The 17,803-nt window shown below is 42.6% G+C and overlaps 2 protein-coding genes across 2 annotated transcripts in view; one reads left to right on the top strand and one right to left on the bottom strand.

Annotated features, from left to right (window-relative positions):
- LOC139218519 (probable E3 ubiquitin-protein ligase HERC1) overlaps nt 1–14,151 on the bottom strand; it is a 40,896-nt gene extending 26,745 nt beyond the window's left edge. The window contains exons 1-26 of the mRNA XM_070850106.1: nt 14,089–14,151; nt 10,481–11,483; nt 8,969–9,064; nt 8,682–8,864; nt 8,141–8,353; nt 7,740–7,838; nt 7,534–7,630; nt 7,282–7,425; nt 6,905–7,032; nt 6,322–6,466; nt 5,959–6,130; nt 5,505–5,639; nt 5,067–5,232; nt 4,701–4,826; nt 4,124–4,348; nt 3,769–3,921; nt 3,502–3,634; nt 2,855–3,058; nt 2,489–2,710; nt 2,077–2,250; nt 1,742–1,856; nt 1,410–1,527; nt 900–1,101; nt 418–718; nt 267–315; nt 145–190 (exon numbers count right to left, since the gene is read on the bottom strand). Of these exons, the coding sequence (XP_070706207.1) occupies nt 145–190; nt 267–315; nt 418–718; nt 900–1,101; nt 1,410–1,527; nt 1,742–1,856; nt 2,077–2,250; nt 2,489–2,710; nt 2,855–3,058; nt 3,502–3,634; nt 3,769–3,921; nt 4,124–4,348; nt 4,701–4,826; nt 5,067–5,232; nt 5,505–5,639; nt 5,959–6,130; nt 6,322–6,466; nt 6,905–7,032; nt 7,282–7,425; nt 7,534–7,630; nt 7,740–7,838; nt 8,141–8,353; nt 8,682–8,864; nt 8,969–9,064; nt 10,481–11,452 (4,618 nt within the window). The 5' untranslated portion in view covers nt 11,453–11,483; nt 14,089–14,151. The remainder of the gene's footprint in view (nt 1–144; nt 191–266; nt 316–417; nt 719–899; nt 1,102–1,409; nt 1,528–1,741; nt 1,857–2,076; nt 2,251–2,488; nt 2,711–2,854; nt 3,059–3,501; nt 3,635–3,768; nt 3,922–4,123; nt 4,349–4,700; nt 4,827–5,066; nt 5,233–5,504; nt 5,640–5,958; nt 6,131–6,321; nt 6,467–6,904; nt 7,033–7,281; nt 7,426–7,533; nt 7,631–7,739; nt 7,839–8,140; nt 8,354–8,681; nt 8,865–8,968; nt 9,065–10,480; nt 11,484–14,088) is intronic.
- A 1,420-nt stretch (nt 14,152–15,571) lies between these two features.
- Nucleotides 15,572–16,879, top strand: esm1 (endothelial cell-specific molecule 1). The gene is made up of 3 exons (XM_070851013.1): nt 15,572–15,879; nt 16,337–16,480; nt 16,635–16,879. The coding sequence occupies exons 1-3, from the start codon at nt 15,573–15,575 to the stop codon at nt 16,727–16,729; spliced, it is 546 nt and encodes a 181-aa protein (XP_070707114.1). The 5' UTR covers nt 15,572; the 3' UTR covers nt 16,730–16,879.
- Nucleotides 16,880–17,803: the final 924 nt, after the last annotated feature.

Below are 17,803 nucleotides of genomic sequence, written 5' to 3' on the forward strand. Positions count from 1 at the left end.
GAAAAAAATAGTTGGAGCAATTTTTCTCCCTGACAATGAGTAGTAAAGAAGTTAGTCCAATAAGAGACTGCTCTTCCTGTCATGCTACGGTACTTTTCCATGGAAATGAAATAATCTATGCTGACCCAAAAAGATGACTCTTACCCATTTTATTCTTGGAGGATCCCAAGGAGTTTTTGGATTGGTCAGACTACAAAAAAAACAGACAGCACATTAGCACTAATGAGGAACTAAGGGGCAAAATTTTTGTGTTGCATAAAACTCACTTGTTTTCGGCCATCGACAGACATCATAAAGAATTCTGTTGTTGATTTCCTAAATGTGAGATGATGCACACAATTCAGAAACACCTCACAGAAAGCAGAACTGCTCTAAAACAGAACAAACAATGCATACGTTGCCTAACACAAACTCTACCTTGCTCCAGTGTTCAGAACTTGACTATTCTCCCTTTCGCTGGGTTCCACCCAAGCAGGCCTGACCCCCAGCAGGAGGAAGAGACAACGGGACACCACCAGATGGCAGGTGGCAGAGAAAGACAAGCTCTCCTCGGATTCCCTCTGCTTCTCCCACTGCTGCCTGGGATCCAGCTCCCTCTCTGGGCTGACCGGGCTCTCCATGCTGCTGGGGAGGGTGGAGGTGCCAAAGGATTCGTACACTGTCACATTCTGCTGTACTTGCATGGCCTCCCGGGTGGCCATGAATGATTCTAGGACTTCTGCAGAGACAGGAAGGATAGCTTAAGGATCAGATGTGCTGTGATGGTGATGATGATGCACAGTGTGCAAGTGTATTGTGTGTTTCTGTCTGGGTCTGTCTGCCTATAAGCATTAAGATATAAAATAACAACATTTAACATTGCTGGAGGAAGGGCAGAAATAGAGATATGCATTTCTAACCTGACAGGTACATACGGCTGTTGCCAAATGTGTCCTCCTCTGCGAGCTCTTCCTGGTTGTGGTTTGCTGTGGGGGTTGGGGGCACCTGCACCTCCCGGCTACAGTGACCTCTTGACTGCTGCTCATGATCCTTTCCCACCTGCTCAACTGAGGTACTTGGCACTTCCCTGTCTGTATCAGGACTTTGGGGAGATGGAGTGGTCTGTAATTCAAAAAATGTGTTAAATACACCCGTGTTTTTTCATGTTTTATTATATAATGCCCTTTTTAATATGGAGGAAAACTAAATGAGGATCACAAACTGCCTCTTGAATAGAAAGCATAAAAGGGTCCAATAATTGTTAATATCACCACAGTCCAGCAATATTTTGTTGTAATATATACAGTTCAATTATTAAGATCCTCATAAATCATTCTTTTTATTCGATAATATAATCTAACTTAGTCCAAAGTATCAGCATTACATGTATTTGATAATGATTTAAAGTGGAGCAATTTTAGTAATGGTACCTGTTTGGCAACAGTCTGCACCTGTGATGTCCTTGGAGAGTTTTTATGGGCCAACAGAGTGCTTCTGATTTTATAAACTGTTTCATAGACGTCTAACAGCATCTCACAGGGCTCATATCTGTCTCAAGGTAAAGTGGATAAATAAAATGGATAATTAGCATTGCTGTGAATTGCAGTATGAATCTTCCACAGTACATGCTTAATTCATATGTTTCTATTCTTTAAAAGTGGCATTTTAAACACATAAATCTCAACACATAACTAGCCATTCAAGGGTTGTTTAAAAAAAAACAACCCTTGCATTTCAGTAAATATTACATTTATGTTCTGACCTGTCCTGCCAACAGGCCTCATTCTGCAGCCCAGTGTGTTTCAAAAGAGCAGCAAGACTGCAGCGACACACAGTCTGCAGCAAACAGTCGCCTGAGGAGCCTCCACTCTCCCATTCTGCTCACACAGCAAAACAACACAGCTCAATTACAACAAAGTGACAAAAAGGAAAAACACATAATCTAAAGACCAAAATTTAAAACTGTATATATGATGTACATGTATACAGATGCATAATATTCATCATATCTTTTTTCACACAACTTTCAAAATTGGCAATTAGTCCATTATAACCTGGATATTTTATATCATGACATACATGTGAAAGTTATTGTACCTTTGCTGTGAGCATACTCCTCCATCTTCTGCCACAGGCCACCTGCAGATCCTCTGGAGGATCCCAGTGCCAGTTCTAGTAAAGTCCTGGTGTCCTCATTCAGATTGAGCTCTGCCAGTCTGGCATCACTGCTGCCAAGCAGTACCACTTCAGTCAGCCATGACATGCTAGAGTCTACAGGACAAAGCATCACAGGGATACAGAACAAGTACATAAACTACACAGTTTATTTCCACTATTGCATAATAAAATTAGATATTAGCTTAAAGGCGTCCTTCAGGTCATCCCTGTGGCCTCATGGTCTAAGATGTATACCATGTAAAATAAGCTAGGTAGACTTGTTGCATGCCATCCGCCTCACTGTATCCATGCGTTTATGAAAGCACAGAGAGCAAGCAGTATGTTTTCATACCCAGCTGTCCAAAGTCCATCTCAAGCCCGTTCCTGAGGAGGATATTTGATAGCCAGAACTCTGATGTTTTCTCCTGAAGCGAGGGCGGCGGGCCTTGCAGCATACCACCAAGGCAACGGCCGACTACCAACGCTACGGACCGTTCCAGATCCAACAGCCAAACCCACTTGCATTCCTCCTCCTCTGGCAGCTGTCCAAGGCATGGGTTTTCTTCACTTTTATCTGTCAGGAAGATCCCTTGTCATTGTTAAACTAGTCTGTATTGTCTTATGGGTAGAAATGATCCATCCTCTAAAAACTACACTGTTGTAACAACTAATAACAACAAAAATATGTGTGAAACATTTAGGTCAGGTTTTTACTAACCGAAACACGTTTTCTGAACTTCAACTCTGAGTTCTTGTTCCTCCAAGAGGCCAGTCTCTGGCAGCAACCTGTTGAAATCATTGAGGTGCTCCAACAATGCCAGTAAATGGCTCAGGAGAGGTTGAACCGTGCCCAGGGGCAATAGCAGCAAGGAGTACATTACCTGGCACAGCAGGCTGCCAGCTACTGAGTTGTACAACACCACTGGGACAAGGATTGAGATGAGAGAGGGGGATTAGAGTGACTGATAGAAATAACTGAGGTATACAGATGGACAGACAAACAGATTTAGAAGTAAAGAGGAAAATTTGATCATGGATTTTAAAATACATTTGTAATATGCATATATGTGCTTGTGAGTGCTGGCTGACCCAACTGTTCACTGCTCTAAAATCTATGAACCTAACTGTGAAATTTTATGAATAAATAAAGACAGACAATTAGACCTGACACTGTCTTTGGTACACAGTGCCCTACCTTATGCATACGTAGATATTTGCAGTGCCCTTCCACTCCCCATTAATTTATAACAAAGAGACACCTGAGCTAGATCTTTACTTTCCTACATATTTTTTGTTGTTATGTGACTTGTTGGCAGGGTAACTAGATTATAATGACCCAGACTTGTTAAGAGAAGTTATTCTTACTGTGCAGCTTCTTGATTATTTGCTTATCCAGAGAACTCTCCTTCAACAGTTTGGTGGATCTCCTGAGTGTCTCAGCAGCACAGGGCAGCAGCAGGTAAAGATGCTCACGGAGCAGCATTACACTGCTGTCATCCTACAGAACAGCAGAATCAGTGTGAACATAATTGCAACTACATGATTACAGAGCTCTGGATAAAATATTTGGTTTAAATATAGATGATGTGTCAGCTTAAGACCATTGTGTACAGTTTCACAGAAAAATTGTACCTCAGGGCTGGAATGGATGTAGCAATGGGCGAGGAGGTGTTTGTGAAGTCCAGATAGCAGCTGGTGGAAGTGTGAAGGAGGATCAGTCTGTCTCTGGCTTTCATTTGATAGCTGCTTGTCACTGTTTTTCTCCAATTCCCCAAATGCTCGCTCCTATGTGAACAGCCACAAAAACAGAAAGCATGTAGAGGAGTAGGAACATCATTCTCATTCAATGCACAATATTCACCAAAGTATCCAGAAAATACAGCAAGATTTGTAAAATTTTTGACATTTGTCTAAAAGTTGAAATGTAAATCTCTTTTCAGTTCAACACAAAGTCGCACACAAACGCACAGGGTCCTATTTTGCATACCGTGTAAAAGCCTATACTGAGGAGCAGGGTTCTGAGCAGCACCTCTGCTAAGTGCAGAGGGTCATAGGTCTCCACGGAGCTGGATGAGGAGGGTGGACGGACTGATATAGCTGGTGTCAGAGGGGGTCCCAGGGCTGTCACCTCCCCAAAATTGCTGTAACCTAGTAGAGAAGCTACATGGCTCTGATCCTGAAGGCTGCTGAGGACCATGTCTAACTGCAGACGCTTTGAAAGATGCAAAGGAAAGAAGAAGAGAGAACCGTCTAGTATTTGACTAAACATTTCTGTGGAGAAGATTTTTTTTACAGTCACAAATGTTCACATCCAAGCAGTCTTCGACACATATTGCCTAGCAACGCTCCAACTTGGCAGTATGATTTTGACAAACACACTGCTAGCTTCATCCATCCATCCATCCATCCATCAGCTAACTATCTGGAAAGCCGAGCAGCCAAGGCAGAATGGATATCCTTTATATGGCAATTTGTATGTCCTGAGTTTACCATAGCTTTGTCTATAAAACCACATACCAGACTGATATTGAAACAATAAATATAACTGAAGGAGCTCCACATACCTGTCCTTTAGAGAGGACATTCAAGCTCTGAGGGCCCTGAGGAAGGAGTGACAGGAGGAGTTCTGTTCTTTCTCTCAGTGGAGGCAGCAGCAGGGAAGCACCAATTGACAGTGTGTTCAGAACTGCCTGAGGATGGACAGGATTGTAAACACAAGATGAAAAAGCATATGGATATCAAGGGTTAGCATTTACTGCCAGCAATAATTAAAATAAAACAAACCAGTTCACACTTTAATTTAGACACAAAATAGTAATTATTTTCTTGGTTCCCACACCAGCAGCTGACATCAATTCCTTCAATTCCTCCTGTCATATGTCAGCGTAAACATATTGTGAAAATAATCTAATAAGGGACAGACTGTGTACCTGTTGTATGGATTCTGGCATGTTAGTGTCTATGAGCCTGAAGAGCAGGTTTCTCAGGGGCCTGCCCTGAGCCCCCAAAACCATGGCACCAGTGCCCCCAGCATGGGCCAAGGACAAGTGGATGGACAGCAGCTTCATGCACAGCAAAAGGAACTGATGGTGGTCCCTGAGGAAAACATACAGAGTGTAACATTAAGTGGCTAGGAGGGAAAGCGAATGTATGGTTATGCCACTGGATGAAAACATATTGTAGATTCAACTCATCAGAGTTCAACAGACCACAAAGAAGTCACTTTTCAAAACAGAACACAGATATTTTTTGCATGTGATTCTGTATTGAATGTGGTTACAAATCGAAATAATAAAATAGAATCTTCTGTAGCAGGTTGTATGTTATAATCCTAACTGATGCAGTGCTGTGTTCATTTAATTTCATACCTTTTAGATAAGAATGGGGCAGGGGGTGTGTCATTCCCAATCCCATCACAGTAACTCTCCAGGAAGTTGCGTAGGTAGGCGAATGTACTCTCTTCCAAGTCGACGCAAAAGGGCCTGTGCCATGCCACCAGTTGTCTGGAAAAAAGAACAAGCTGCTTTAAAAAAAAGTTGTGTCAGCACAAATGGGTCAGATAGAAGGACAGCTTTGACAGGGGATGGGGAAATAACAGCTCAGCAGTATAGAACAGTGCTGAACACTGAAATGCTCTGAAACACAGAGATGCCACTCAATGCCACTTTATTTAGTGAGATCGCATATCTTTACAGTGTAGATGAACAGAATATATTTTCCACAATTCCAATCATTCCATCATATAAAAAAAAAAAGCAGACATTAATCCTAGTGGACAGAAAATAAACACTTGAAACTGTTTCAAACAAGATGAGTCTTTACCGGTCGGTAGGAACTGCAGTCCAAGCCAGGCTGTGAGAGGTGCCAGCGGTGATTTGCTGGATCGAGACCCCCTCTAGACCAAGCACTTTCTTGGGTTTGGTAATTGGTGTTGAAGTGTGGCCTTGCCCACACTGGCCCATGGTGTTGTTCCCCCAGGCATACACTTCATTTTCTGATGAGAGGAGAGCAGCGGACATTGCAGTCAGAGCACATTCACACTTTTAATATCCCTTTAACAAACCTTGAAAATGTTACAATTCTAGTCAAAATTAAACAATTATTAAGAAAGCAAGGTCTCTATTCTTGTTCTTCTTCATAGTAAGCATCTAAGTAAGTGATTGTTAACAGTGGAGGGTCTCTTACCATGGGACAGAGCCAGACAGTGGCTGTCTCCACATGAGATATCAATAATCTTGGTGATACTCAGGTCTTCTATGAACCTGGGTCTCAGAGAGGTCGTCTCTGAGGAGCCACACCCTAAGCACGAGCCACAGCCCCATGCAAACACCTAAATAAATAAATAACAAGAAACACAAGCGTATGTATTATTGATAAAGTTATTTATCTGGTCCTTTCTTTATCTACCTATTTGCCTTTGTATTCCACCAATGTATTAAAGATGAAATCAAACCTACGGTGTATATTTTTTTGGAATCACATATCAAGTGCAGATGAAGAATGAGAGTGGCAATAGCTAAGATGGTGTCAGTATGCTCCTTCAAAGTAAAAGCTTTTCATAGAGAGAATGTAGAAAGAATAAGCTTAGGTTAGACATTTTGACATTATCACTGCTCTTTGGTCAGCAGATCAGTTTTACACAAGTGAAGTACTTTTTCAAAGAGTTGTAAGTGTAAACGTCTTGTTTTGATCCACAAAGAAACATAATGCGGTACTAGCTGATTCTGACACTGGAAATCCATGTCTGGCCCAAAATGCTGAATCTCACCTGTCCTGCAGAGGTAAGGGCCAGAGATGACTGGCTGCCAGCACACACTTTCCTGATGATAAACCCATGGAGGGCTTCTATGACTTTGGGGCGATACACACGATTAGTGTCTCCGTGACCTAGTTTACCTGCAACGGTGAGTCATGTAAGAATACCACTATTAGTTCATACAAGCTCAAGATATTTCTGTTAAGATAGACTAGAAACGACGTGGTACATAAAGTACCACAGTTGTGTCGTGTGGTCACTTAAGCAAAAAACTGTGTGTCAAAAGTGTGTTATTTTCATGAAAGCCATCAGATTTTCTGCTCAATCATTCTTATTTATGTTTTGTACATAAAATTAAAACCTTACATTCAAAATGTATGACAACTTACCATTGTCCCCTCCTCCAAAGGACCACACAGTGCGTCCATCCTGTGCCACGGCAATGGTGTGCGAGCTGCCACAGGCCACCTGCCCTACACCACTGATGTCCTTCACTAGTGTGGGCACGTTCCGACTCTGACTGTCACTGTGACCTGCTCAGCAGAGGACATCAGAGGTTGTCGCTAACATACCAGATGAGGGATTTTACTGAAATGACTGTGACAAATAAGCACAAGCAAACTGAGAAATAAGGTATGTACCAAGTCTGCCAAAGTCACCTTCTCCCCAGGTATAGAGCTCTCCATCATTGGTCACAGCAGCACTGTGTCTGTATCCAGCAGACACACAAACAACAACCTGGCAGAGTAGCATAACACATAAGAAATATGTTAAATCACATGTAACTAAAACTAGACGGCAACATCCATGAGAGATTTCCTGTCCATTGTTTCTCCAACAAGCTTACTTTGCCAAACAGCGGCCCTTGAATTATTTTGGGGTATTTCTGAGTAGCGCTGTTGCCATGGCCCAGTTTTCCATATTCTCCATCACCCCAGCTGAACACCTGAAAGAAATATTTAGAATATTTTTCAATTCATTATAAAGAAAGTGGATAATCTCATGTCGATTAAAATCTCATTAACAGATGCAGAGGAAGTGGAAGTCACAGGAAAAGCAGTAAGTGCAACGCATGACTCTTACATGCTGTTAGCTTGACTGGTTTTACGCTGTTTTGTCACCATCAAGAATTGACTGTAAAATGTTCTTTAAAACATTGAGGGAAAACACCTGAATGCATTATGTGACAAATGTCAAAAAGTAGGCAAACCTGTGAAATATGTATCAGTGGTCATTTTAACTTCTTACCTCTCCCTCTACAGTAATGGCCAATGTGTGACCATCAGAGCCCTTGGATGACGACACTTTCTTCATGTTCCTGTGTGGCTCCAGGACAAGTTTCTTGGGCATGGACTGGTTGTTGGAGTCCCCCAGGCCCAGGCGGCCATAGCTGCCTTTTCCACATGCTTTCACTGAACCATCTGCAGATACTGAGAAGGTACAGTACTGGCCTGCCTCAATCTAAAAGTCGAACCAAGTGGGGAAAAGTAAGGACATTAAAAACTGAGATGTAAGGTGGCAGTATGGCATGCTTTCAGTTATTCTCACCCACAAATGTGTACTGAAGTCAAAAAACAGATTGCAGTGAGTCTGGTGTGGGTGTTTTAGAAGTCAATTTTGTTCTTTTTGAATGTAGGTATTTTTTTTAATAATTCAGAGAATGACGAGAAATTATATAATTAAAGATGGGAATCTTTTGGACATGAGTACAACTCTGAGTGTTCTGAAAAAAGAACAAAGAAATATCAAAAGTAGTTCCCACACATATGGGGATATGTCATAGCCATACCATTTGGGCATCACTGAAGCCCTGAGTCAACTTTGGCAGCAGGATTTTCTCTAGAGTTCCCTCTGCCAGCTGGTGGCTGCTGTTGCTGCCCCACACATAAACCATGACAGTGTCGCTCTCCGTACCAGGAGCAGCTGCATCAGTGCTGCAGGAGCACAGGCAGTAGGATGCCAGGTTACAAATCTGTCAAAAGGAAGGAGGGTGAGGTCCACAAAGACAGGTACTGAAAATATAGCAGTTCCTAACAGTTGCTATAAGTTATAGTATGTAACTAAAAACTCTCTTACCTCCTCAAACAGGCAGAGAGCTGCCTGAGAGAGTCGACAAAGTCCATCTGCGTCCTTCTTCGGCACCTGAGTAGTGACAGAGTCCCCGCGGAAACCCTGGGAAAAGAATGAGAATCAGAATCAGAATCAGAATCAGAATCAGAATCAGAATCAGAATCAGAATTTATTGTCATCATACAGCAAAGTACAATGAGATTTCGTCTGACCTCTCCCATTTAACATACCACAAGACATAAATAGAAATATAAAAATGTAAAAATAAGAAAAAGAAATATACATATATAAATATAAATATAAATATATATATATACACATATGTAAAGTACAAAAATTAGTAACAGTATAAAAAAATATATTAAAAAAGACGAATGTTTCTATATAGCATCTATATGTTGTCTGCTTTTACTATAACCAGCGACTCGCTGTTTTATTGCATTCATAACTTTCAAACCAGAAGTATGTATCAGATTATATCAGCCTCTCTTCCTGAAAACAGCAACATTCCACTGTATGATCAGACAGAAGAGGAAGTCAAGAAAGTCAAAGATTTGAGATCCTAATCCTTCGCTGCATATCTTTATTGTGTTTAAAGTTCCTTCAGGGCTTTCTTTAGCAGTTACAGAACTCAACAACAGAAATTATATGTACGATGTGGTTAATGGACAAAATCATGAAATAAACAAATAAACAGCTTGTACACTGCACGGCTCCAATGTCCACTTTTTTATTGCACCAAGGTTCGTTTTGAGCACCACTGCTCTTTGTCTGATGAAACGCAGACATCAGAGCCCTGCAGTGTGTGAGCTGCTTATTTGTCCATGATTTGCTCACTTTCAGCTCAGCAGTGACCCTCTCGTTCGCATGTGAGTACATACTCCTATTTTTACCAGACAAAATCAATCATGGACTTGGTGGCAATACCCAGCCCTGGCCGTCAACTGTCCAGAAATATTGCAAAGCTGATTAGCCTGCTGAAGGATGACTCAATACGCATATCTAGAGAGGGCAGGAAGAGTGACTCAATCTTAATCCTTATCTGCACACTAATGCATCACTCCGAGCTTCAAATGAGAGTGTTCAAATAAAAAGGACAGTATACAGCAGGGATGGGATGGATGTGGCAGTCACGAGTCATTTTGTTGCTTCACACAATGGGCCTGTTTTATCAGTATGCTCATAAGTATGCATGTAAGTTATCTCACATAATTCATAAACTGCTGCCAACGGAAATACATTAATGCAAAATTACTTTTTACCTGGTCTGCAAATGTCACATTTCCTAATACAAACAATTATGCGATGTCAGGATAAAGAAGTCAAAAAATTTGTCCACAGGTAGCTTGATAAATGCTTCCAACAATCTATTACGTAGAGTTAATGATAGCAGTTATGGCTGAACAGAGTTAATGGATTATACAGTATAAATTAGATTACTCCTATACAGAAGAAAATAACAGAGGGCAACAATGGACAAAAACCAAAAAGGTCCAAATCTGAAAAAATGTAACATACCGAATATTGCCTCATTTGGAGAAGTGTTTGATGGATTACATCAAAGCCCACACCGGCTGACTGCTGGGAGCTCAGTGAGGAGGAGGAAGACAGTGTTGAGGTGGATGAGGACATTGAAGCAGCCAAGGCTACCTCCACCCACTCCAGCAGAAACTTGAGAGAGCCTCTCTGCATGGCCAGGCCAAGGAGCAGCTCCAGCGCTAGCCTCCGACCAGTCGGGTCTGCCCCACCAGCCCCACAGCTCACAGATGTCTTCTTCAGGAAGTCAGCCACCTGTGCCAGGCAGTCCAGCCCGACTGACGGAATCTTATTCTCATTGGCCAAAGAGAGCGGTGGCAGAGAAGCCAGCACAGAGGCTGCTGTGGCAAGCACGTCATTGCAAAGCACCGACTCTGGATGAACAGAGGCTGCGTATCTCCAGTTCTGCTGCAGTAACGAGAAGAGCAGACTCAGACCTGTCCTCACTCCCATCTCTATCAGAACATCTGTACCGGACTTCACTTTGGATGCTCCCACTGGTAGGCAGGGCTCTGAGGCCAGCTCAAGTTGCCCACATTCAGGCCCACGATCTGTGGACTGGGAGGGCAGCTGCACGCGGAATTTGTCATGGTATTTGCTGTGAAGAGCGTAGTAGATCCTCTGGAGAACTACCAGCCTGTGGTGGAGGCCCAAGGTGTAGGAGGTTTGCGTCAGCATGCGGTGAGCCAGCCATCGCTGGCTGTGGAGCAGGGATGACAGGTACTCTTCCTTCTCTGCTGAGGCACTGGAGTCACACTCGAAGTCTGGCAGGCGTGGGCCGACAAGTTCATGAACAGGTTGTGCCAGCGTCACCACTTCCTTATTGTGAAGGAGCTTATTGTAAAGTAAAGCAGCTCCATGTCTGCTGGCTGTCTGTACACTGTCTTCTGCTGCCCAGGAGCTATTGAAGTGCTCTTGCCACTTCAGCAACACATGGGTCTGACAAGGCACCATGTCTGAGCATTATCTATACTCTGATGTACACCTAAAAGGGCAGAGAGGGAAATATGATTAAAGAGCTAACAAGGCCTATGCATCAGCAAATTTATGAAATTCACAAAAATCATTCCCTCACATCTGATTAACATAATGAAATAGCTCTTTTTTATCTTTATGATCAATTTACAGGCAACATTTGCTGCTGAAAGCCAATGTTCTAATGCGTTTTCCTGCCAAGCAAATTCAGTGTGAAGGTGTCAGGTTCCTCCTTAGTGCTGGCACTTTTCCAACATACAGTACATCCAGGCTAGTGGCATAGGCCCAGGGGGTATCACTGAAATAGGTCAGTTCACGCTATGATAACAGCTAATCAACACACCCACATTAATGAGGGGACTTTTGTGTCGCAAGCCATTATGCTACACAGTACAAAAGGATGTATTCGGTTTATTATCATTTAAAACTATTACTTTCATAATATGGCCAGTCAAAGAATTAAAGCTGCTTTGAGAGATTAGGCACCCGAGTGATAATAATCAGATCCTCCTGCTAATTCATTCATATTCTCTGTCTAAGTCGTGATGCAGTTGTCATGGTCAACATCTCCAAGTTGTCACCTGATGCTCTGAAATACAATCCCATGCAAAGACCACGGGGCTCCATCTAAACCCTCAGCTTGTTTGTCTGCATGTTTTGCCTGCTTTCTAAACTAATAAAGACACACATACACACACACACACACACACACACACACATATAAAATAGAAAGCTCTTTATTCTTGGATCAGAGACTACTCCTACTTCTACTTCTATGATTAAAGCTTGTACAAAAACATGAGTGAGAGAATGCTACTTGAGCATGCCACTTTGACCATGGTCCACAGTCACAGAGCCTCATGTCTGTTGGCTTGCCTGAGGCCTGTGGGGCTATATGGTTTCCACTCTGGCCAAAAATAACAGCAAGCATTGATATAGTAATAGGCTCTTCGGTCTAACAACCACTAGCAGGCAGCCGCCAGCAATGTTAAGCTCAAACCATCACTGCTTACATGCTAGAAGGAATTGCGGGACATAAACTTTCAGGACACCTCTTGTGTTTGTTTTCCCCACTCAGCTAGCTGAGAGTTTATCCAGCATCCACAACACACCTCACCAGAATCAGCCCATCTAGAGTCTACTGTACGAGTAGACTACATTTTACAGTACACAAAGCTATGTGAGCTATGTCATTGGTAGGATGAACGTACATGATGTAATGTAATGTATATCTTCTTTGTGTATGTGTATCTTCTTTTTCCAAAATGTTGTCACCGCACTTACGGCAGGTTAGTGGAATCAGCTGAAGTCACAGATGCTCTTTATTGGTGAATTTAACGTACTCAAATTCACAGTAACTGCACCATATGCTCTGATGCATCTGCGTGTGCTTGCATTCACACACACACACACACACGTGACCCAACCCAACCTTCACCTCATAGGTAGAGTTAGGTACAGTTGCTACAGGACTAAGGGGCATATGACTGAAGTGTAGGGGTGGGGCAAATCTAAACTATAAATTGAATAATCTCGATGTGATTGTGCAGTGAAGCCTCCTTCAGGAGTCTATGACAAAGATTTGTGAGTTATGAAAGGGGACATGGCTAAGGTGTAGGTATGGCGCAAATCACCACCGATGACCTCCATGGCAATTTTCAGAGTGAAAACTGCAGCTGTCCAAGGGTGGGGAAGTTTTAGTAGACCAACCAACTAACCGAGTAACCAACCGACTGATCGACCAAACAACCGATCGACTGACCCACAGAGTTGCTGGCCACAGGCAACAACTAACTAAATTAACCTAATTTAACTTCAATCTCTACCTGACTGTTACAAACAACCCAAACTACCCAAAGATATTAAATTCACAATGATATCAGACAGAGAAGAATGACATCCACACAGAGTTGGAGGAAGTTGTTTGGCCAGAGGACGTTTGGGCCGCGTCGTTGCCACGACAACCGTGACCCCAATGAGCACCTCGACAATAGATGCATGGATGACTGTTAATCAAAACCCTTGATATCAAATGCTATTTATCCACCACAATGTGAGCTACAGAATATCTGACAGCAGCTTAATTATCTTCAGCTGCTGGAGGGGGAGGCAGGGAGCTAAAACATACCGTTATATGATCATCTAGGACGTTATTAACAGTGCGGTCAGAAGTTGGCCATTGAATCGGACATTCGTGGTTGTAATTAATCTAAAATTAACGACAGTATCCAGCCTCGCTATCTGGCCTCTTAGTTTGTCAACATTTTGTAGCATTAACGCTGTGTGTTTTTCATCTCTGGCGATTGCTAGCTTATCCTTACACTGTATATACACGCTCCACATAGATAAACAACATAATGTGTGGATTTCAGACGCAGTCTGCACCGTGTCATTCACAAACACCGGGAACATTATTCTGCATCTGCGGTGACAGCTGAGCTAACGCTGGCTGCAGTGCAGTTGCTAGTCTGCTCCATGGCTGTCAAAGCCGACCAAGCCCCTCCGCTTTTCGGCTGACAGCTCTCAGCAAAACACCCCCGTGGCTCGTCGAAGTCCTCGTAATATGTTAAGCTAAGTGTTGTGAGAATAAAGCAAACCGCAGACACGTAAGTTACCTTGACTGTGAACCTCCGCCGATAAAGGGTTTGCGTTACCTGTCCCGTCCCAGTGAGGTCTCCCTTGGACGTGAATATCATACTGTATCACATCAACCTTCTCCTCTTTCCTCTTCTTCTTCGTCTGCTTTATTTTCAAACACTGACGACGACCACTGTCGCCACCCAGTGTCTCGGAGTGTGGACTGCCATCATCATCATCACCACCACCACCATCTTCATCGTGATATCTTTTATTTGTCTCCAAAACTGAGCTCAGCACAACTTGTCTTTAATGATGAAAATATTAAAGCAGTATATGAAAAATGAAAAAGTGGGGGCTATTCATTTTTTTTTATTTTTACACATCTCACACAGGGACCAGCAGGATGCAGTGCACTAATGTGTGCCCTTTGAATAGAGGAAACACAATGCAGTGCCCTCCAGGGTGCCTATCCAGTGGAGAGACTGTGATACAATGCATTAATGAGTGCCATTAAAATTGAGGAACGTGATAAAGTGCCCGCTTCGGTATCCTTCCACAAAATGAAGTGCTACAGGCTGCCCTTCCAGAGGAGTAAACATGATAAAGTGCCACCTAGGGTGCCCTTACAGTGGGAAAACGCTATGCAGTGCCATGTAGCCTGCCCTACATGGTGGAGAAAGGGTCTGGAAGTGTTTCACCATAAATGCATCACAACTTTCTGCATGCTGCAGCTGGAGCCCCTACCCTTCAGACAGCCACCTCTGGTCAGTTCCCTCTTCTTAGCCTCTTGTTAAAGTGCTTAAATAATAATAATATGATAAAAGACTAGTATTGTACAAGTGTCTGCCCATGCACTCCATGTTTGGAGGATTGCATGGCCACACACAGTTTATGGTAGATAAGCATTAGAAGTTTTTGCTTTTCATTTCATTTTCACTTTTAAACTTCACAAATCATTCATTCAAGATGTTTTTGATGAGGAGGGATTAAATGATGTGAGGCTGCAAGGCGATTTAATTAAGCTAAAGATTTCTGTGTGTGAATAAGTCTATTGTCAGGATGATTTCCACTCATGTGCTGTTAGGACTAAAAACAGCCTAACATAACATGTAATCCTTCAAAGCCCAGCCAGTCACGACAAACCTGATGCAATCGGAGGTTTGGGGGTTCAGTCACTGACTAACACAAAAACAAACCAAAGATAACTTATGACATCAGGTCACGCGAATTTCAATTCCTGGATGGCGGTCCAGAGTAAATCCTACTTCCAAGCCGGATTTCTAAAAAGGGGGCTGACTGGCGAAAAAGGACGACAACACCGGAATGAGGAAATTGACGAGGGCAAGTCATGTGCAAAACAAAGTTGTTCATCGCTGATAACCATACAACCTGATGCCGCGCAGGTCACTCCACTCAAGTCTCCCAGAGGTGCTCCGCGTCTCTCTGCCTCTCTCCGAGCCCGCTCATCCAAAACGCAGCAGCCTTCCCACACGCGCTCCGACTCTCCCCGCATCCAGTGATGTCTTTTCTCCTCCTCACAGTCTTGTCTTCACTTCTAGTGCAAGATGCTGAGGCGTGGGGCGCCAATGTCAAGTACGCGGTGAACTGCCCCGACAGATGCAACGCGGAGCGGTGCGGCGGGACGCAGCGGTGCACACGGACGGTCCTGGATGACTGCGGCTGTTGCCAGGTCTGTGCAGCCGGCAGAGGGGAGCACTGTTACCGCACAGTGTCGGGGATGCACGGGGTGAAGTGCGGACCGGGATTATTCTGCGAGTTCTACAAGGATGAAGACGATTATGGAGACGAATATGGGATTTGCAAAGGTATGCTCACATTCAATATTTGAATGATGTGCCTAGTGTGCTGTTTGTGCCTGTGTGCTGCATTTTAAATATGTGATGCCCTGCTGCACCAAATGCAGTATCCCAACATGTTGTTACAGTCTTTCAGCCTCTGTTTATTGAATTATCACAATAAATAGAAGCATTGCCATACAAACAATTTTTACAGAGGCACATGCGCAGACCTTTGCATCCTTGCTTCAAATATGATTCAACTTGATGATTTGTCCATGAGAGGCTTGGAGTTTAGCAGTTGTTTGTCAGTGGCCCACCTCTCTTGATCACTGACTGTCCTTATGTTGACTGTGAATATGAGTCTGTAACACTATAGAATAGGGGCCCATGTCAGATCCAGTCAGGTAGACTGCACTAGACTTCCCCCTGCTTGTTCTGTAAGACAAAGCAGCCTCCTCTGTAATAATGTTTGCTCTCTTTACAGACTGTCTGTATGGAACCTATGGGGTTGAGTGCCGCAAGACATGCAACTGCAAAGGTGGCATATGTGACAGGGAGACGGGAGCTTGTCTCACCCTCAAATTCTTTGCCAAAATCGCCAGCAAGCTCAAGACTGAGCCACAAGCAGGTAAAAAACAACCCAAAAAACAGTGAGACTAAAAAGTGTTTGTACTGTCAGTAAATTCTCTTACCTAATTAAGTTCAGCAAAGACGTGTCATTTGTGAAATTGCACAGATGCGTGAACTGAGAGATGAGTGGATTTTTTCACTTGTGTTTTCAGGGGGAGAGGTTGGCTCAGGCGAAGTCAGCACTGTCCAGAGCACAGACCAAAACACAGACAGATCCACCGCTCCAAAGCGGCTCAACCCTCGCTGACAGGTGCTGACCAGACTGAATCTATTCAGTGTAAATGTAGCATTAACTTATAAATGAACTGAAAAATATATTTTATTATGTTAAACAATGAAAAACTTTTTTTACAGCATTTGGAAGTTTTATTTGGTTTGCTTGGTCCTTCTTTGACACCATCATCTACGTCTAATGAAATATGCAGATTATGTTATATTTCTCTATCTCTCTTTGATTGTTCTTTATCTGTTCCTACAGTAAATTAATAAAATTGATCCTTTAGCCTGTTCCCATTAGCTTCACTATAGGCCTGATTCTCTCGTTTAGTGTGCCTTCATATATTATTGTTGAGAAAATGAGAGTTATTGTCACAAGAAAGGATCTTGCATTCATTTTCAACCTCGATACAATATTTTTCAATTCATTGTAGTCCACTTAATATTTTGAAGTTTTTTCATAATACTATTTTATTTGTACTGTATGTATGAAACACGGACTTGGAAAATATAATGTATATGACACCAGCCAATGTAAAGAATGCTCTTACGATTAAACCAAAGTTATCTCTGAGTGTTGTCATTTGACTGTCATTGCCCAATGTATTTATGCATTTAATTAGCGATACATTATTTGGTACAAAAACTGCATTCTAAAACTCAAAGACACAAATGTTGAGTGGGTTTATTGTGTAGTTATCAATGTTACAAAGTAGGCAGTTACAGATTTATATTTTAGGCAAAGCTTGACAGTTGATTCCATGAATGCCATTCAGTTACTTATAGTGTGACAGACACTTCTGTGGGAAGCTAAACAAATTAAAGTGCTGTGAATTTAAAGACATGACAAGCAGTCACCTAATGGGAAAAACAAATACTGACCAAATGACCAGTAACAGAAAAAGTCAGTTTAATTGGTAAGAAGTGAATATGAGTTGTCATGGACATAGCAGATGGAGAGGTGAGCAGACAAAATGCTAGAATGTAAGCCATAGCCATAGTCTGAATATTTTTAGCACTTTTCTACACTTTGCTTTGCTCCAGCCGCTTTGTATGCATTGTAAATAATATGAATGTATCAAGTTCAATCAAATGGTATCCTGGC

Source organism: Pempheris klunzingeri, chromosome 19, assembly GCF_042242105.1.
Source record: "Pempheris klunzingeri isolate RE-2024b chromosome 19, fPemKlu1.hap1, whole genome shotgun sequence".
Lineage (NCBI taxonomy): Eukaryota > Metazoa > Chordata > Actinopteri > Acropomatiformes > Pempheridae > Pempheris > Pempheris klunzingeri.